Genomic DNA, 20,868 nt, shown 5'->3' on the forward strand with positions numbered 1-20,868 from the left:
TCTGCTGTACATGCAATCACATCTTATGCATTTAGTAATGTAGTGGCGATAAGACCAGAGTAGTCAGACTCGTCTGGGCAGTCTCTTAGGGGAATTTATTATCAGACATACAAGGAATTCCCAAAGGCAGTAGATTGTGGTATTCTCTCACAGGTTCCGATAACGTTCTGTGCATAAAAGCCCAGTCTCTATCTGACGCCGCTGTGTCTTATATTTCCACAAACATCTTCTGTTGTTGACCTTACTAGAAAACACCCTGATCCCTCTAAACTACAGTATATAAATACATGGATATTTCGCTTTCGTTATTTATCTTTTACATTTAGCTTTAAGAAATGGTTAATTAATCATTTTAGAGGCATTATGTTAATTTCCTCCTTCATTAGATAATTCACATGGAAGTATGACAGCTAATTCTGGCATGACACCCACTCTGGTTATGTAACAATGTCCCATTGTACACTATGTGGAATATTCAAGGTGCTTCAAGTCCTGGCAAGCATTTGTATGTTGTTCCACAGATCACAGATGTGATAAGTTATGAATGTGCAGTATGAACGAATGATTCATGGGAAAGTTACTTTTCATAACCAGGCCATTCTTAAAAAACACAGATTACACAGGCACTGTACTGGTGGTGTTTATTTAAGCAGGGGGTGTGTTGCTGCAAATATACAAAAGACATGACCTGCCCATCTCTGCCGCTCTCTAGCTAGAGCTAGTTACCTTTGTTGGATGGGCTGGTTAGCATAAAGTGTGACATTTAAAGGGGGAAACTAATATGGGCTGTATGAGTATGCAAGTAACTTACAATGTAAAAGCGCTTTGAGTGGTCAAGTAGACTAGAGAAGCACTATATAATGTATTGTCCATTTACCATTTACTGTGTTGCTATATTGGCTTTCTGAGGTTGAGAAAGTGTAGTGATGAGACAAACAACTGTCTGATCCAAGTGTTGCGATGTAAAAAAGGAGACCCACCTGGAGCCACAACATTTTAGTTGTCATCTTAAAGAATTGAGATGTGTTCTAGTAGTCAATTTTGTTTTCACTAACAAAGCAAATGTGAACTGGTCTTTTGAAAAGAGGCAAAAAAACAAAAGAAAACAAACAGAACAAATCCCGATTCCCCTGACTTGTTTTAAGTAAATAAATTAGGCTCCATAGTGCTGTTGGAGGGTGGTAGTGTAGGTTTTGCCATTCAGTCGCCGACTACTAACTGCAACTGTTCGCAGCTTCAGCTCCAACTCCAGGTTTAAGGTGGATTAAAAATGGATTCCATATTTCAGTTCAAGTGAATTGATTGTTTTTCTGAATTAAAGTAGTTTTCTCTAATATAATATACTCTAGGAGAGTATTAGTCCAGTGATTGAAATGTACGGAGATTTCCAATTTAGAAGAATTATTTTCTTGGTGATAGAAAGAGTTGAGGAGTGGGTTCCTGTATTTGACAGCAAGTCTGTCGATCTCATCAATGAGATTTTTCAGTCGAGTTTTAAATTGCATCACAGCACTGAATCTGCCCTTTTAATGACCTCTTTCTTATTACTGTCACAGTCATGCTTTGGGGTTTGTTTTGGTTTCTGAGTCGTAGGTGGGGCTGAGCAGGTTCCAGGAAGTCTGAGGCGGAGTTTGGTTAGCTCCTGCTCTCACACTGTTCCTCATCCACCCTCATAAAGGACTCTTCTTAAGGACCTGTAGGAGCAACTGGTCTTCGCCAGATTGTCTCACTTCATACTGTGGTAATTCGGCCGATTCCTGTGCTTTCTTGTGAGAGAAACTCCTTTGTGTTTCTTACCCTGCCTTCTTGTGTCTCCAGCCGTCTTCCTTGCTCTGGCTTCCGAGACTTTGTCTCTTTGTGGGCGTCACAACTATCTACCAGACACACCTACCTGCCAACTCGCCCCACTGCGGACAATGTGGCAAGGATGAGAATGCTGGAGAGGCTGATATGCAGGGCTGATTGGGAATAAGCTGCAGCTGAGCTTGTAGGTGAGTGTAGTTTGGCTGATTAGGGAGGAGTGGCTGGCAGGTAGACTGGAGCAGAGCCAGGGAGAGTGGGAAATTACTGAGGCAGAGGGATAGCAGGGGAGACAGGGAGAATGAAACTGTGACAGTAACAATTTCTTGCCGCTGGTGATTCTGTTGTCCTTGTGCTGCTGAATCTGACTGCTGCTTTGTATAGTGTGGACCGTATTATTTTAATTTCTCATCTAGAACAATATGTTGGTATCCATGGTACTGCTCTGTTGTTGTTTAAATCTAATTTGCGTGATATACCTTTTGCTGTCAGCACTGGCGAGCACCCCTCCTAGTCAGCCCTTCTGATCAGTGGTGTACCCCAAGGATCGATTCTAGATCCAGTGCTGTTTTCCCTCTATATACTGTCGCTGGGTCCGTATTTAATAAACATAATGTTACATCACTTTCATGCTGAAAATGCACAGATATATCTCTGCTTGAGACTGGTACCAACTCATCTGAAAACGTCCCACTCCAGTATTTAAGCAAAAGTTAAATCCTGGCTTGCATAGAACTTCTTAAACCTAGATGAAAGGGAAACTGAAGTAATTTGATTCCATCCCTCCTGTTTTACATCAGTTTCACCTGAGTTGACCTTACCTTACCTTGGCTATTATGCTCTTTACTGTAAATCACATACAAGGAAACTTATTTTCAATCCTCTTTTGAATTTGATCTGAAGGTCAAGTCAATTTTAAAGCCAGCTTTTATCAGTTAAAAGTTTAAACTAAGGTGAAACCTTTTATTTCTTTTAACAACTCGTAGAAAGTAATTTGTGTTTTTATCGCTTTGAGATTAAACTACTAGAACTCTTGTTTGTGGGTGTAGACCATGCACTGTTGTCGAAGTTGCAGCTAGTGCAGAATTCTGCAGCCCAGGTCTCTCATCTTAAGACATACCTTTTTTCTCAGGCTATTCCAGGTTAACTTTTAGTTTGGTTTTAACCCTTTCAATGCCTGTTATGTATTTGTTTTTACAGTTTTCATAGTTTTTATTTTCTTGTTTGTTGATTTTGTTGTTTTAACTTTGTTCATTGTGTTCTGATTGGCTTTAATGATGCTTGTTCAATGATTTGTCGTGTTTTTAAATGTGCTATAGAAATTGACTTGACTTGACAACCCCACTTAAAAAATACAAAATATCCTTTAATCAGATAACCCAAAATCTCAGACGCCTTAAATACATTGTGAATCCACATATCTCTATTTGGGTATTTTGCTAATTTTAATACAAGTAACCATATGAAACCAAGGCAACAGCTTTTGCATCCATTATCTATTTATTTTTATGAACCAATACTGATGCATTACATTAGATCTATTGGTCTACACTACAAGTGCACCTTGTGCTCTTTATTCTGAGATATTTGTAGGTAAATTGGGCAAGACGCTGGTCCAGAAATGCACATAACGCTGCCTCAGGCTCTGTTTCACAGAACTTGGGCTCGTCTTAGAATTGATTTCCAAAAACTTGTGTCCTGAGTCCGTGAATTCTGGCCAGGTAGCAGGCACGCTCAGCTCTCCTTTATTAGGATCTCTGTAAATATAAACAGAGAAAAAGGAAAGTGAAATGAGGCAGAATTCGACAAAAAAAATGTTTCCTTTGATACTGCTTTAGTTCATGTCTGCAGAATTATACCCAGTCTTGGCAAAGTTGGTCCAGTAGGCAATCATGTAGCCTGAGACATCACGATGGCGAGGCCAGTATCCCAGTGGTGTGGTGAATGGCTTTCCAAACATGTACTGCAGATCATCAGCATGGTCAGCTCCCATCCAGCTGGGGTAAGGCAAGATAAGCCCGCCCATACGGTTGGGCTCAGAGAAGAGATAGGAGTAGGTTCGTCCAGTTCTTTGGTAAACAAAAAAAAAAAATTGGAATATGACCATTTATGTAAATAAACCATCTGTTTGTAAAGATCTTATTCTCACGTGGAATGGGCGGCATGAAGATAAAGAGCAGTCTGTGTGGGAATCAGGAAAATGAAGTCTGTTTCGATGGCCACAACAGTTTTCTTGATGGTCTCCCTGCTGGGATTCGATGACCAATCTGAGGTGTATGTTGAGTAAGCGTTTTCATAGCCGAGCTTGCCCTTCTCCTTCGTGAAGGAAGCCAAGAGCCTCTGCAAATCTTCACTGCGTAAAGAAAGAGAGTGTTTACCGCTGATATATGATAAAACACATTTTAAAATTATTACAGTTTCCTACTGATCAAATACTTTAAACTCACACAGGAGTGTCCAACAACTGAGAGTTGATGGATGGAACATCCAAACCAGTGAAGAGATGTCCGTCCATATCGTTGGCTCCAGCAATGTAGTCAATTTCTGCAGCATTGTCAAACAGGTTGTAAGGCTCATCGGGCAGGAAGTCGCCATCAATCACAGCAGACAGAACCAGGTTGTTCACAACAGGGTCTGGCAAAAAAAAAAAAAGACAAACAATGGGCATGGCTTACATGACATTTAGAGGCCATGTGAATGAATGGGTCAGGATAAATCAGCAAATAGGAGGAACTGACAGATGTAATGTCAACAAGAAGAGGCACACCAGGGGGCGTCTCATTGCCTCCTATTCTTTTTGTTGGTTTGATGGATAAGAGCCTTTTTGCACCCCTAAATTTTCTCATCAACTTTAGAATTTGACACAGCCTCTTTATAAGTCTTCAAAACTTGATAAATACATATCCCATGGCGCTAACATTTCGTATTTCTCAGTCAAATTGAATAGCTGAAATGAGTTTGTAAACTAGGCTGTGTGGAGCTTACTATCGGGGGAGGCAGACAAATTGATAGTGCCCGCCATTGTCAGGGCCACGGGATCGGTCATCTTCAGACAGGCAGCCATTCTCCCATCAGTGGGGCAGTTGACTTTCAGGGCAACCTGGGGAGTGGGTTCCAATCCTCTTTAAATATTTCCAATTACTGATGTTTTATCTCATTAGAATGTTAGAGATTTGTTAGAGAAGCAGCTGGGTACCTCCTCAGCAAACTTGCGGGGGTTCCTGTTGACTGCCCAAGGGCAAAGAGCAACCCCACTCTGAGAGATGGCTCGCTTCAAAAGCCCTTTGTTGTGAGGAGTGAGGATCTGTGAATTGACAGAAAAAGAAAAAGACATTTCTAGTATGTTCTTTAAATTGATTATGAATCATATCCATACATTGGAAATTATGAATAATTTAAAAAAATTACATCTATACAGCTTCCATCCATGCACTTAGCTAAAGCCTATAAAACAAGTTTCTCACCTAAACTGATTTTTAAACATACTCTTAAATTGGAAATTGTGAATAATTTTTTAAAAATTGTTTAATTTCCATGTATCTCACCTGGAAATTCACACTGGCTGCACCTGCAGACTCTCCAAAGACGGTGATGTTGTCAGGGTTTCCACCAAATGATCGAATATTTCTGTGCACCCAGGCGATGGCAGCCTGCTGATCCCACAGACCGTAATTTCCTGACAGAGATCAAACATAGTTACATTTACAGGGAGACTTCCTACTTTAATGGAAGAATTGCAAAAACTGTTAGGGCCAACTTTTACAGGGTTCTTGACTGTCGTTTACCTGGCAAATCAGAGTCTCCAGTACTCAGGAAACCAAGGGTTCCTACACGGTATCCCAACGTCACCACAATAACATTTCCTCTATCTGCTATCTCCTGCCCACTGTACAGATAGTTATCCAGGAAGTTCGCGCCCATTGAGCCTCCAGCCAAGAAGCCCCCTCCGTAGATCCAGACCATGACAGGTAGATTGGTGGACACTAGAGCATGAAGAGAAAGTTATTGTGTTTATTTAAACTTTATGATACTCTGTGATCCTCTTTAAGTCTTTACCTGAGCGGCGGTGAGGAACCCAGATGTTAAGGTGAAGACAGTCCTCGCTTCCCATGGTGTCTATCATAGCCAAGTTCAGCTGAAGACATCTATTTCGGTACTCAGTGGCCTTCAGAATACCTGAGCAGACACACACACAGTGTAAGATCAGCAAAAAGTTTAGAAAAATTATTAAGATAGATTGCATTCATGATACTTCTCTTTGTACGGTTTTGGTCTGATGCTCATTTGTATTTCACACGGTAACAAAAAACCTTTTCAATTAGGTAAATTACAGTTAAAGATGACATAATAATAATACTGCACATTTTGGCTGGTCCACTTCTTCTGAACTGCTTGAAATATCTCAAGGGGAGTCCAGGATTTTCTACCCACACTTGTCTACACCATCATGAAACACATACAATTTCTGCCTTGTGCTTAGTTTGGCACATCTCAAACAAAGAAAAGGCAACTCGCTGGCACTCCACCATTACTGTCAAATCAGCTGACCAATCACAGCAGACTTGGCCTTTGATAGGTTAACCGTAAATAGACAGGAGATAAAACTTAGCATTTCAGATAGGACGAATGATCCTGTAGCAACGTACAGTACAATAATGCATGTATTCTATTCTAATACAGCCCCAAAATGAAACGATAAACTTGGACATTGGCATAACATGGGCTCTTTAAAACAAATTAGCTAAAGCAGTAGCTGAGAGAATTCCAGTCAGTCCACCCACCATCCCACCCAGGGTGACGCTTTGGCTTCTGAAACCTTCCAGGTAAATCAGCAAAGGGAATCCCCCTGAAGATGTCCATGTGATGACGGTATCCAAGGCGGATGTTTTCACCCTCCACCATCCCTCCCTCGGTGTAAACAATCCCGAGCTACAAAAAATAAACACAAAAAATTGAAGAGACTAACATTGTTTGTTTTACTTTTTGCTCATGTTGGAGGAAATTTAAATATTTTACCTACTGATATTGAGAATGCTTAATCATGAATGAACGTGTGTGAAATTACAAGTGCAATAATACTGTACGTCTGTGCATGATCACTGGTGATAAAAAAGGCTAATTATCATATTCAATTAAGAATAGTAGCTGAATTGTAGGTGCAAAATTACTTTTATATGTTAAACACTGTTTAGGAGAAACAAAAGTTTCTTGACATGACATAGAGCGGTTTTGGTGAGGCACTTACGGAGGTGGCAGAGGCCGTCGTCAGAAACGCGGCAACAGCAATTACAATCCCAAGCATTGCTATCAGGATCAAACCATGTGAACCACACTGATTGCTCAACAGACTTTTTATAAAGGGGACCCCACCCCTAGTATGACCAATGTGCAGTCCACAATCTGCTTTTCTCACTGCTATATAATAATTAACCAGCTCATGTGTACTCCTTTTTTTAAACACATACCTTGGATTACATCAAATAATTATTACTGATAGTAATGAACTCAAATGGATGATAGTATTAAAAACATTACTGTTCAGATTGTGAACATACAGGAAGAGGGGTTTAAGATGACAAATTAATTCAGTAGTATTTCAACTGTTTCAGCTTATCAGCTGTGAGCCGAATTCAGCCAAAACACTGTGGCATGTGAAATGTTCACGTAAACTGGCTGATGCAGTGAATTTGAGGTGATTAATCTTTTCCATGTGAGGTACATTTGAATCTGCCTCCATGGTATCCAACTGCCAAAGGTTTATTAATGTTAACTTAAAAATTAGCTCAGTTCTTCCCTTTGACTAAGTTGCAGTTTTGTCTCTGCATAAAAAACTTCTACACAACTTCCAAATATCAAGTCAGGATGGCAGAAACTGTTTCCAGAAACACAGCAACAGCCGTCAAAATCCCAAGCATTGACATCAAGAGCAAAGGATAAGAGCTGTATTTTTACCAGGACAGACTTTCAGAAAGGACACCCCACCACTTATCTCTTTAGCTTATATCTGACTTTAACATTGTCAGGGGAAATTTAATTTTTATAAAAAGCACTTTAACAAATTCTGAGATGAATAAAGAAAAAAATAACACCTTACTTTCCTTTCAGAGATGATTATTTTAGTTTGTCAAGCTTCTGTTGTCAAATATGTGGAAGTCAGTTTCTGCTTAGTTTACACAGCTGTCCAGCAAGGCTCAAAGTCTCACAGCTCAAGTCGTTCTGAATAGTTAGGCTTGAGCACCGAAGGCGGTGCAAAGGCGGACTATATCTGCTGTGTTTGTTATTTTTATTCCACTTCTCCTAAATGAACGTCTTTTTGGGGGCCTTAACATGCTCAAAAAGTCATGACACATTGAGGACGCCCCCTGGAAATGTGGAAAATTTCCAATTTTTGTGGTCTCATGCATGTTTGAGGTAAATTGCATCCACAGCACCACCTATTGTGGCAGCCCTGTGACTGCAGCTGGATAGAATATGTCAAGTCCACCAAGGTGAAGAGATGTTAGAGCCGAGCTGCATTTTAGACATTTATCTTTTTGTTTTGCCTGTTTTCTCATGGCCATTACAGTTTTCCAGTTAATGTGGCACTTTCAGTCTGTCCTTTGATCTGAGATAAACTTCAGCTTGAGTCCCTGACTGATTTCTGTCGTGTTGTATTGACCCAAAGAGTCCATACAAATCAGCACAAAAAAAATGGTTAAACTAAATCTACAACATTTTCCAAAAATGGAAATTGCAAAATATAAGCAATCAGAAGATTATTAAGTGATTCTTTTGTTACATATAGTCCAGAATTTCTGTCTCCTTCTCACTTTGTCATCCTCATCCTCAGAGTCTACATCCACGTTTCTCACTGGGATTTTGAACTCAAGCTCTTGCGTCGTCTTTATTGGAGAAATTCGGGCATTGCTAAAGGAGAGAGAAAATGAATTCACATAAAGAAGCAACTAGTTTACACAAAAGAGGTCACTGTCCCGTCCCCTTTTTTATTGAACTTTTTCAACTAAAACCAGATAAAGTATGTTCTCATAGAGGGTGTCTCCTCCAATCCTCCGTTCACAGCTAAATTTGCACAGTACCCACTAAGTAGTAGCCCCAGCAGCTTAGAAGCCTCAAATGGGTGTTAGTTATCAAATGCTGTCAAAGCAGTCCGTTCAGATTGCAATCAATAGCAGGTGGGATCACCTTTTAAAAGTCGACAATGATGCTTATAGTATAAGTTCTGCAGGGATTTGGTCATAAACCACAAACCTGGGCAAATACAAAATGCTGATCTTCTGTCAGGAGACGACCACTGTCACTGGGAGAAACTGACGGGGAACCAAAGATATGTCTACATTATTTGGAGATCAAAATACCACCTGTAAAGCCATATTGCAGTTGCACAAGATTCTGTTTCCTTTACCTTTGGGTCAGCTGGGTTGAAGCTTCCCGTGCATGGGCATGCAATCAGCCAAGTGGATAATGGCATCATTCACTGGTAGATTGGTTAGTTAATAGCTAAAATAAAGGGAAAACAAGATAAAACTAAATCATCAATATCAACAAACTGTTTTGTTCAAGAGAGTCTCATATGAAAGTGTTGATGCTTGATGTAGACACTGACAAAGTTTTTACCGTGCTTGGTGCTGCAGCGGATCCTGAAATCCAGCATCTGGTATTTCTTTGACTCTGGGCTCTCACCCACAGGCTTCTCTAAAGTCCTGTTATCAACATAAGGCATATCTGATGCTAAGGTTCTGTTTGATAAAGTTAATTATTTAAGAGGCATTTAAACAACAGAGAATTTGAACCCTGGATCTGAAAACCCTGAATTGAATTGAAAATCAGTTTTTTTAATCATAACTTTTTTACCACTTTAATAAAAAAAAATTAATTATTGCAAACAAGAGGCCAAAAATCATGCTAAGACTCTGGGAGAAGGATCAACCCCTGCTTTATCTGCAAAAAATGAACACCTACATGTTGAGTATATAGCCTTGGTAGAATATAATCAATATATAATAATGTTGGGAGTATACTGAAAAAGCCTTTACAGTCAAAACAATCTCTCCTTTTTTAAAAACTTCTGTCCTGAGTCTTTTTGTACTGCTGGCCGCAAGCACAAATTCTTTTGGAGAACACCAAGAGTTAAAAGGGTTGTTGCTTGGGCACTTAATTATGCAACATTATAAAAAAAACACATTCGGTTACATTTCAGTTCAGATCATTTCTTTTTCTATTGAGATTTCCATTTTATCACATTTCTGTTCAGTTGAACAAGAAGCACTCAGGGTTCACAAATCTAATCTTAGTGCTCAGTTTTCCTTTAATTTCAGATTCAAAGAATAACTAAATGACATAAGGACAAAAAGACAACTTTCATTTAACCCTAAACTGTGACCTCCCAGCTCACCATGTTATAGGCACATACGGCCAGCAGCTTCAGTCTATCAGGGTGGATGTTGATGTTGGCCTTGACTGCGTTTTGTGACCAGATGGGTTGCTTCTCAACATCTAGGCACTAAAAGGTTGGTGTGAGATAAGATACTAAGAGTAAAACATATCTTATGTAAAAGTGTGTAAAGATTATATGACATAATTTTCCATTTTGCCATATCTAAAGATAAGTGTTCATTACGATAGTCTGGCCGTGATAGTTAGCTGAGTAATATTCCATTCATGATCCTGGCAATCAGAGGATGTGTCGTGCTTAAAATAGGCAGCCTGCAACTGCACAAATACCTTTTTTTCAGCTGCTCTTCACCTTGCCATATCAGTCTCTTCATGAGTCCAATTCTAAAAAGAGTTTCTACAACAAAGTTTGTGCCATTAACTAAGCACAACTCCAATACCTGACCATACCTTGATATGAAGCGTCTCAGTGTTAAAAGAATCTGTGTCTAAAGAAGACAACACTTCAAAATGTATAGTCCTTATTGTTAGACGCATGAAAATGACTCCATATATCCTCTTTTAACCACTAAAGGCCCTAAAGAATACATTCCAATCTGGAAAAGCACCAGAGGACGATCAAGGATAAAGTATTGTAGCAACACTAGTTCCTGGAATCCAATATCTCTGCCTCAGCTTGGTTAGCATGTGGTTATGTCCTCCATGTCCCGTAATATGATGTATGTGATGGAGAACAAAGTCAGAAATATGAAGACCTTTAGCCAGTATATTTCGCCTCATCTGGCATAGATGTTCTTCCGAGCCTCCCCCCAACTCTTAGAACACCTCCTTTCAGTGCAGGATCAATCTTGAAAAGATTACTAGTTTATGCCTTCCCCTTTGCAAGATGATTACTTCAACAGGAAACCTCTTTATCTGACAATAACATATCATTACAATTAACTTTGTACACTCAACTGTAAGAAGACCTCTTGCAACCTGAGCTTTGAACGTTTTCATCTTTTCTTCAAGACTTTTCCCAAGATGCTCTTTATCCAGGCCAGATTGATAGATAATCACCTTTCTTCTTTTAGAAAGATTCAAACACAAGTTCCTGAACCTAAGACGCTAACAACCATCCTCTTCAGACTGACCCATGAAGAGAAGTGATTGATAAAACTCATGACTGACTTAATCTGCTCATCATGTCTTGATCTCAGGATCTTCTTGGGAAGCATTTGCAGACAGATCAGGGTTCACTGGCCACTTCACTTCAGGCTGAGCATGAAACTCATGCTCAGCTGACAACCAAACGTCAGACACTGGATTTGTGATAAAGGTTTCGAACCTTGAGGTTTTGTTTCTTATGTCCTTCAGCAAAGAGGTACTATCTGTCCAGAAAAGAGATTCCTGCAATTGCATTTGTAACTCCCTTCTTCACGTCTTATTCATTCTGCTTGCAAGCACTGTACCTATTAATTCCATAAAATGGTTGCTAATAGGTTTCAGAGGAGCTCCACATGCTTTATCCATTAGAAACACACAGTTCACCTTTGGAGTAATGGTTAAGTCACCATTCCATACCAATCCTCACTTGCATTCGCAAAGTGATGCAGCAAACACAACTTCTCCAAAGATGGAAGGTTTTAAGCACCTGTCATCTTCAAAGTCTTCTAGCTGATGGAGCCAGACTTTGCCAGACTTTCCACCATTGTACAGACATCATCCCGACCCAACTATCTCCTACATAATCCATTGAATAAGCTGAAAGCCTCCTTTGTTACACAGAGCACGACATGCTTGACAATAATGCTTCTTTTTCAGAACCAGTTAAAAAAGAGAATGATCCACTTTAGTGAGAGCCAAGCTTCAATAAAGAAAACGAGATGTTCATTAGGCAAATAGATCACTTTATAGTCCCCTCTAAAGCACCAACCAACAACCAAGCGGTGGTGAGCTGTGGGTGCATGTGCACCTCAATACCTAAACTACGTACGAAAACTACGGCGGTGCACCCAGGCATATAGTTTCAGCCACTATTGACGCCACTAAAATACTGCAAAGAAAAAAACTGCACAACCACCTAATGTGGTTGTACTGCTAAAATCTACCAGAACAGCTGAATTAACATTAAGGCTGTTTCATTAATAGTGTAGTCATACCTTGAATTCCAAATGCTGCAATGAATGAAGCGAAGCTGACAATGCACCAACATGGATCCACGCGCTGCGTTTCCTTATTTCAGTCGTTCCAGAAAGATCCCAGGAATCCAGAACAAACTTTTCCGTGGGTTGACAGTTCTTATCGACACTTTCTGTTGATGAAAACATTGCGGCTAACCTTATTTTTATTTCTAACCTCATTACAAGCCCTATGTTGTGCTTCCCAACTTTGTTTGTATTTATGCATTTATTGGGAGAAGTTGCTGGCCTAAAAAGCCAAAACTGATGTATATCAACAAATAAATTAAATCTGATGATACTTTCTTATTTCTACCTATCTTTTTATTTTACTATTTGCATTTTCCATGGTGTCCTAACTTTTTCTCACCTGGGGTTCTTGTTGTTCAACATCTTTAAAAGGTAAGCTTTTCCACTCAGTTTGCCAGTTTTGTCAATAATTGAGGATTTTTCAGAATGCATTTTATTTGTTGTAAATAAGTTTCAAGAATAAATCCTATTTGTGGGGGTCGCTGAGTATAAGTTTTTCTATAAGATGCACGATTTCCATGTTTCATTTTGAATCAGTTCCAAAAATCTTCAGATTTATATTCCGAATATTCAGGTTTTTTTTGTTATCATGTTGGTAAATTAAGTGAATTACAAATTTGGTTTCTTAATGTGTTTCTCCTCATGTATGCGTGGGTTCTCTCCGGGCACTCCCGCTTCCTCCCACTGTCCAAAAAGATGCATGGTAGGTTAATTGGTGACTCTAAAATTGTCCCTAAGAGTGAGTGTGAGTGTGAGTGTGTGTGTGGTCGTTTGTCTCTGTGTGGCCCTGTGATGGACCGGCGACTTGTCCAGGATGTACCCCGCCTCTCGCCCGATGACCGCTGGGATAAACTCCAGCCCCCGCGCGACAGGATCGATGGATTAAGCGGGTATAGAAAATCGATGGATGGATGGATGGGTTTCTTAATTCGCATTCATTAAAAAACACATTTACATGACAGATTAATCTGATCCAACTGTGGCAGTGAAATAAATGATCATTCATTTTACACTGGCAAACCCTCCTCCCAGTCAGCCTCCCGGACCAGTGGCGTACCTTAATGGTCCATACTCGGTCCAGTGCTGTTTTCCTTCAATATGTTGCTACTAGGGTCCATCTTCAAACAACACAATCACACATCACTTTTATACTGATGATTCTCAGATACATCTCCCCTTTATACTGGTACCAACTCATGTGAGAACTTTCCACTCCAGTGTTTATCAGAAGTTAAATCACGGCTTCTTAAACCTAACTGAAAGGAAGACTGAAGTGATTTTATCCCGTCCCTCCTGTCTTTCATCAGTGTCACCTGAGTATATTATATCTTATCTTGCCTCCATTGCTTCCACATACAAGAAATCAGTTTTAAAAGCCAGCTTTTAGCAATTAAGAGTTTTAACCAGGGTGAAACCTTTTCTACCTTTGAAGGACTTGGAGAAACACTAATGCAACTCTTGTGCGAGGGTGTAGACCATGTACTGTTGTCGAAGTTACAACTGTTTCGGGATACTGCAGCCCAGGTCTTGCTCATCACTACAATCACTGAAATCTCGTCTTAAGACAAGGCTTTTCGAGGTTGACTTATACCTTGGTTTTAATTATTTTAATGCCTGTTATGTATCTTATTATATTGTCATGTGTTTTATACTGCCTCTCATTTTTGTATTTGTCGTTCATAAAATTGTTTTTAAGTTTTGTTCATTGTGCTCTGACTGTGTTTGATGATGTTTGTTCAGCACTTTGGGCAAGTATCTGTTATTTTTAAAACCAAATTAAATAGCCTTAAATCAGAAAACCCAAAATCGTAGGTGCCTTACATTGTGAATCCACATATCTCTATCCAGGTTGCAAATTTAAACACAGGTAATAACATAAAACCAAGACAAAAGCGTTTCCGTCTGTTATCCATTTATTATGAACCAATACTGATGCATTACATTAGATCTACACTACAACTGCACCTTGTGCTCTTTATTCTGAGAAAACTGAAGGTAAATTGGGTAGGACGCTGGTCCAGAAACGCACAAAATGTAGCCTCAGTTTCTGTCTCACATAGCTTGGGTCCATCTTAGAATTGATTTCCAAGAACGTGTGTCCTGAGTCTGTGAATTCTGGCCAGGTAGCGGGCACGCTCAGCTCTCCTGTGTTAGGGTCTCTGTAAAATAAACAGAGAAAAAGAAAAGTGAAATGAGGCAGAATTCAACAATTTTTTTTCCTTTGATACTGCTTTAGTTAATGTGTGCAGAATTATACCCAGTCTTGGCAAAGTTGGTCCAGTAGGCAATCATGTAGCCTGAGACTTTACGATGGCCAGATGAGTATCCCAGTGGTGTGGTGAACGGCAGTCCAAACACGTACTGCAGATCATCAGCATGGTCAGCTCCCACCCAGCTGGGGTAAGGCAAGATAAGCCCACCCATACGGTTGGGCTCAGAGAAGAGATAGGAGTAGGTGCGTCCAGTTCTTTGGTAAGAAAAAAATTGGAATATGACCATTTATGTCAATACACCACATCCAACAGACTCAGAGTAGATGTTTCTGGCATACCAATTTGATCACTATATCATTAAAGAAAAGCTCTTCTTTTATTCCTGTGTGGAACCAAAGTGCTTGCACTTAAACTGACAGAGACATCTGTTTGTAAAGATCTTATTCTCACGTGGAATGGGCGGCATGAAGATAAAGAGCAGTCTGTGTGGGAATCAGGAAAATGAAGTCTGTTTCGATGGCCACAACAGTTTTCTTGATGGTCTGCCTGCTGGGATTCGATGACCAATCTGAGGTGTATGTTGAGTAAGCGTTTTCATAGCCAAGCTTGCCCTTCTCCTTCGTGAAGGAAGCCAAGAGCCTCTGCACATCTTCACTGTGTTAAGAAAGAGAGTGTTTACCGCAGATAACTGATAAAACACATTTCAAAAGGATTACAGTGTCCTACCGATAAAGTCATTTAAACTCACACAGGAGTGTTCGTCAGTTGAGAGTTGATGGATGGAACATCAAAACCAGCGACGAAATGTGCGTCCATGTCATTGGCTCCAGCAATGTAGTCAATTTCTGCAGCATTGTCAAACAGGTTGTAAGGCTCATCGGGCAGGAAGTCGCCATCAATCACAGCAGACAGAACCAGGTTGTTCACAACAGGCTCTGGCGAAAAATAAAAGAAAGATAATCAGACAGTCCTTTATGTATTTTGAATGAATGAGTCAGGATAAATCAGGTGAAAGGTGAATTTAAACTATGAGGAGATCCCAACTATTACAGGCATGGTGGTAGTCAGACTTGTTTAAATACAAATAATCAACTGGGGGAGTTTTATGGTGATACCTGTTATCATCCATGTCTCTCTCCTTAATTAGATGTTTTTCTTTAATTAAAATTTTTTTACATACATTTAAAATAGTTCATTGACAGGTAAATGCTGAGAAGAATAGAATGTATTTATGTGGAATTTAGCCTTTGATAACACCCTTTTATTTTTCAAAATCATTTAATTTGTTATTTTTAATCACTGAAAATGTACAAGGACACATTTTCATTATGAAGTTATTTTTCCAAGCAACAAATTAAGGCAAACCTGCCTCTCGTTACTTTTGGTTCTTCATGTTTTTGTGTATGAAAGCCTTAAGTAACCTTTTGCACCCCTAAATTTGCTCCTAGCTTTTGAATTTGATGCAGTCTCTTTAAAAATATTTGAAATTTGATAAAAACATACCCTGTGGCTCTAATATTTAGTATATCTTGCACAGGAAAATAATAACAAGATCTTAAATTTGAGGTGGTACCCTTGGCTGAATAGAATAGAATAGAATAGAAAAGAAAAATACTTTCTTTATCCCCCACTGGGGGAAATTCAAAATGAGTCAAGTAGTTCAAAATGTTTTCCTTTTACAATGATTGTATATTAGAACACGAATAATAATGGCAATAATAATAAATAAAAATATAAATAAATACATTTGAGGAAAAACATCAAAGTCAGCAGTCACTGTTAAAAAGCCTTATGGTTATGGGGAAAAAGGACCTCCTGAACCTCTCAGTCCTGCAGCCTCTCACTGCAGCTGCTCTGCTGTCTTGCCAGGATGCTGTGGAGATGCTGTTCCCTAAAACAGAATATAATTTCCTCATCATCCGTTGCTCCACCACAGCACTGAGAGGGTCTAACCTTCTGCCTACTACAGAACTGAACTTTTTCACCAGTTTGTCCAGGCGACTACAGTTTTTGTCTGTAGTGTAACTCCCCCAGCAGACAACAGCACAGAACAATGCACTCTCAATGATAGTGTGATAAAACATGCACATGAAGTGATTGAATCAGCATTGAGTGATCAAAAAGCTTACTTCACTCTGTGCTGCTTTGGTATACAGTGTTAACATTGGCTAAAATGAGCCTGTAAACTAGGCTTTGTGGAGCTTACGATCAGGGGAGCCGGATAAACTGGGAGCGCCCGCCATTGTCAGGGCCACGGGATCGGTCATCTTCAGACAGGCAGCCATTCTCCCATCAGTGGGGCAGTTGACTTTCAGGGCAACCTGGGGAGTGGGTTCCAATCCTCTTTCAATCTTTCCAATTACTGATGTTTTATCTCATTAGAATGTTAGAGACATGTTAGAGAAGCAGCTGGGTACCTCCTCAGCCAATTTGCGGGGGTTCCTGTTGACTGCCCAAGGGCAAAGAGCAACCCCACTCTGAGAGATGGCTCGCTTCAAAAGCCCTTTGTTGTGAGGAGTGAGGATCTGTGAATTGACAGAAAAAGAAAAAATATATATCTTCTTTAATGTGTTCTTTAAACTGATTTTTAAACATACTCTTAAATTGGAAATTGTGAATGGTTTTTTAGAAATTGTTTCATTTCCAAGTTTCTCACCTGGAAATTCACACTGGCTCCACCTGCAGACTCTCCAAAGATGGTGATGTTGTCAGGGTTTCCACTAAATGATCGAATATTTCTGTGCACCCAGGCGATGGCAGCCTGCTGATCCCACAGACCGTAATTTCCTGACAGAGATCAAACATAGTTACATTTACAGGGAGACCTCCTACTTTAATGGAAGAATTGCAAAAACTGTTAGGGCCAACTTTTACAGGGTTCTTGACCGTCGCTTACCAGGCAAACTAGAGTCTCCAGCGCTAAGGAAGCCAAGGGTTCCTACACGGTATGCGAATGTCACCACAATAACATTTCCTCTATCTGCTATCTCCTGCCCACTGTACTGATAGTTATCAAAGAAGTTAGCTCCCATCGAGTCTCCAAACAAGAAGCCCCCTCCGTAGATCCAGACCATGACAGGTAGATTGGTGGACACTAGAGCATGAAGAGAAAGTTATTGTGTTTATTTAAACTTTATGATACTCTGTGATCCTCTTTAAGTCTTTACCTGAGCGGCGGTGAGGAACCCAGATGTTAAGGTAAAGACAGTCCTCGCTGCCTGAGGTGTCAGTCATCATAGGCATGTTCAGCTGAAGGCATCCATTCCTGTACTCAGTGGCCTTCAGAATACCTGAGCAGACACACATACACACACACACACACACACAGCAGTGAACGATTTTGATTAATTACTCAGATAGTTTGTGGCTGCAGGTGATAACTAAAACCTTTTCATTTGAGTAAATTACCCAATGCACATTCTTCTTCAGTATTTCATAGATTGATTTTTTCCGAACTTCCTGAAATGTGAAAGGTCTACAAAGACAAAATAACAAAGCCCACATCAAAAGAAGATACCCTCTCCCACTTCTGCCTGAAATGCCTCATTGCGAGTTTAAAAATGAAGAAAAGGCAACTGCCTGGCACCTCCACCATTACTATCCTATTAGCTGACCAATCACAGCCGACTTGGTATTTCAGAGGTGAACTGTAAAGAGACAGGAGCTTAAACTGAGCATTTCAGATAGGACGAATGATCCTGTAGCAACGTACTAATACATGTATTCTATTCTAATACAGCCCCAAAATGAAACGATAAACTTGGACATTGGCATAGCATGGGCTCTTTAAAACAAATTAACTAAAGCAGTAGCTGAGAGAATTCCAGTCAGTCCACCCACCATCCCAGCCAGGGTGACGCTTTGGCTTCTGAAACCTTCCAGGTAAATCAGCAAAGGGAATCCCCCTGAAGACGTCCATGTAACGACTGGAGCCAAGGGAGATGTTTTCCCCCTCCACCTTCCCTCCCTCGGTCTGAACAACCCTGAGCTACAAAAATTCAACACAAAAAATTGAAGACATACATAATTTGTCATATAAAAGGAAATAATAGATTATATTTGAGGATTAAAATGTTTGACCCAATGATTTAGTAAATGCTTGATTATGACTAAACAATAATGCAGTTCAGTGATACTGTACATCTGTGTATGATTACTGCTGATAAAAAAAGGATAATATTTATTTTAGCAGCTTGACTTTAGGTGTAAAACTCATTTTATATGTTAAACATAGTTTAAGAGTGAAACTACAATTTCTTGTCAAGACATAGAGCGGTTTTGGTGAGGCACTTACGGAGGTGGCAGAGGCCGTCGTCAGAAACGCGGCAACAGCAATCACAATCCCAAGCATTGCCATCAGGACCAAACCATGTGAACAACACTGATTGCTCAACAGACCTTTTATAAAGGGGACCCCACCCCTAGTATGACCAATATCATGGGTAAAGAGTGGCCATGGGCTGCTTTTCTCATTGTTACATAATGATTAACCAGCTCATGTGTACTCATGTATGATGGATTAACTCACATAACTGTTGGTTATAGTAATCAGTACAAATTCATAATAGCATCAAACATTACCATGGATTACATCAAATAATTATTACTGATAGTAATGAACTCAAATGGATGATGGTATTAAAAACATTACTGTTCAGATTGTGAACATACAGGAAGAGGGGTATAAGATGACAAATTAATTCAGTAGTATTTCAACTGTTTCAGCTTTAAAGAAGTACGAACAGTAGGTCTTATCAGCTGTGAGCCGAATTCAGCCAAAACACTGTGGCATGTGAAATGTTCGAGTAAACTGGCTGATGCAGTGAATTTGAGGTGATTAATCTTTTCCATGTGAGGTACATTTGAATCTGCCTCCATGGTGTCCAACTGCCAAAGGTTTATTAATGTTAACCTTTCTGCATAGAAAACGTCTACACAACTTCCAAATATTAAGTCAGGATGGCAGAAACTGTCTCCAGAAACAAAGCAACAGCAGTCAAAATCTCAAGCATTGACATCAAGAGCAAAGGATAAGAGCTGTATTTTTACCAGGACAGACTTTCAGAAAGGACACCCCACCACTTATCTCTTTAGCTTATATCTGACTTTAACATTATCAGGGGAAATTTAATTATTATAAAAAGCATTCTAAGAAATTCTGAGATAAAGAAAAACAAATAACACCTAAATCTCCTCTCAGAGGTGTTTTTTTTTAGTTTGTCGAGGTTCTGTTGTCAAATATGTGGAAGTCAGTTTCTGCTTAGTTTACACAGCTGTCCAGCAAGGCTCAAAGTCTCACAGCTCAAGTCGTTCTGAATAGTTAGGCTTGAGCATCGAAGGCGGTGCGAAGGCTGACTATATCTGCTGTGTTTATTATTTTTTAGGGCTAGGCAAATATTAAATTCTTTAATCGCGTTAATCGTGCAATTTCCTGTGATTAATCGCGTTAATTGTGCGATTTCCTGTGATTAATCGCGATTAATCGCATTGTTATACGCAAAATCCAATAATGAATTCAAAAGTAGCATATCATGCACTTTTATTGGAACTGTACAGTCATATGGTCGAAGTACTCTGGAGATAAGACAATTTAACGTTGCAGTGCTTTCAAGTAACTTTGGCTCTGTTGACTGCGCCTCTGGAAGAACTTTGAAATGAAAATGGCCGTGTAAAAGTTCCGTAACCTTCGCCATGTTTGTTTAACCCGCTTCATCCGCCATTCTTTTATTTTCTGACTGTTTCCTGTGAGGGCCGCAGCAGTAAGCAACATACTAGGCTCGCTCACCATTGACTTTTTCAAAATAAAAGCTGGTGAGCAACAGACGTTTACAATAGAAATAATAAATAACAATAACTGTGTTAAAGGGAGACAAATGATTGTCGGCGATAATGAATTCATTAGTTAACGCAAAAATAACGCGTTAATGAGGCTAGCCATATTATTTTTATTCCACTTCTCCTCAATTAATGGCTTTTTGGGGGCCTTAACATACTCAAGAAGTCATGAAACGTTGAGGATGCCCCCTGGAAATGTGTAAATCTTCAAATTCTTGTGGTCTCACGCTTGTTTGAGGCAAATTGCATCCACAGCGCCCCCTATTGTGGCAGTCCTGTGACTGCAGCTGGATCGAATATGTCAAGTCCACCAAGGTGCAACGGCCTTAATGCTGCTTGCAACTTTAATTAATCCTTGACTTAAAAACTTTAAAATTCAACTGTAAATACCTGTTTTGTGACCTGTGAGAAGTGGCAATATCACTGAATTAATGTAGACC

General features: G+C 39.7%; 1 protein-coding gene across 3 annotated transcripts; it reads right to left on the bottom strand.

The window, feature by feature from the left end:
- Positions 1-3,149: 3,149 nt before the first annotated feature.
- Positions 3,150-18,976, bottom strand: LOC140276772 (bile salt-activated lipase-like). 3 transcript variants are annotated; one of them, XM_072371573.1, is made up of 11 exons: positions 18,888-18,976; positions 6,582-6,729; positions 5,857-5,976; positions 5,586-5,783; positions 5,346-5,476; positions 4,997-5,104; positions 4,786-4,900; positions 4,248-4,434; positions 3,950-4,153; positions 3,660-3,869; positions 3,150-3,557 (listed from the first exon to the last, which is right to left on the bottom strand). In XM_072371573.1, the coding sequence occupies exons 1-11, from the start codon at positions 18,948-18,950 to the stop codon at positions 3,374-3,376; spliced, it is 1,668 nt and encodes a 555-aa protein (XP_072227674.1). In that variant the 5' UTR covers positions 18,951-18,976; the 3' UTR covers positions 3,150-3,373. The 3 variants fall into 3 exon arrangements, with proteins under 3 accessions (XP_072227674.1, XP_072227675.1, XP_072227673.1); XM_072371574.1 differs by lacking the exon at positions 18,888-18,976 and adding an exon at positions 7,046-7,135; XM_072371572.1 differs by lacking the exons at positions 3,150-3,557; positions 3,660-3,869; positions 3,950-4,153; ... (5 more) ...; positions 5,857-5,976; positions 6,582-6,729 and adding exons at positions 14,316-14,539; positions 14,638-14,847; positions 15,044-15,247; ... (5 more) ...; positions 17,761-17,883; positions 18,434-18,581.
- Positions 18,977-20,868: the final 1,892 nt, after the last annotated feature.

Source organism: Leuresthes tenuis, unplaced genomic scaffold, assembly GCF_036924035.1.
Source record: "Leuresthes tenuis unplaced genomic scaffold, fLeuTen1.0.hap1 SCAF_19, whole genome shotgun sequence".
Classification (NCBI taxonomy): Eukaryota; Metazoa; Chordata; class Actinopteri; order Atheriniformes; family Atherinopsidae; genus Leuresthes; species Leuresthes tenuis.

Excerpts from the sequence above, each read along its gene's own strand:
- LOC140276772 (XM_072371572.1), bottom strand. The coding sequence starts at position 18,950 with ATGGCAATGCTTGGGATTGTGATTGCTGTTGCCGCGTTTCTGACGACG. Across the intron at positions 17,884-18,433 it reads GCGTCACCCTGGCTGGGATG|GTATTCTGAAGGCCACTGAG; the intron begins GTGGGTGGACTG and ends GTGTCTGCTCAG. Across the intron at positions 17,688-17,760 it reads GGTTCCTCACCGCCGCTCAG|TGTCCACCAATCTACCTGTC; the intron begins GTAAAGACTTAA and ends TTCATGCTCTAG.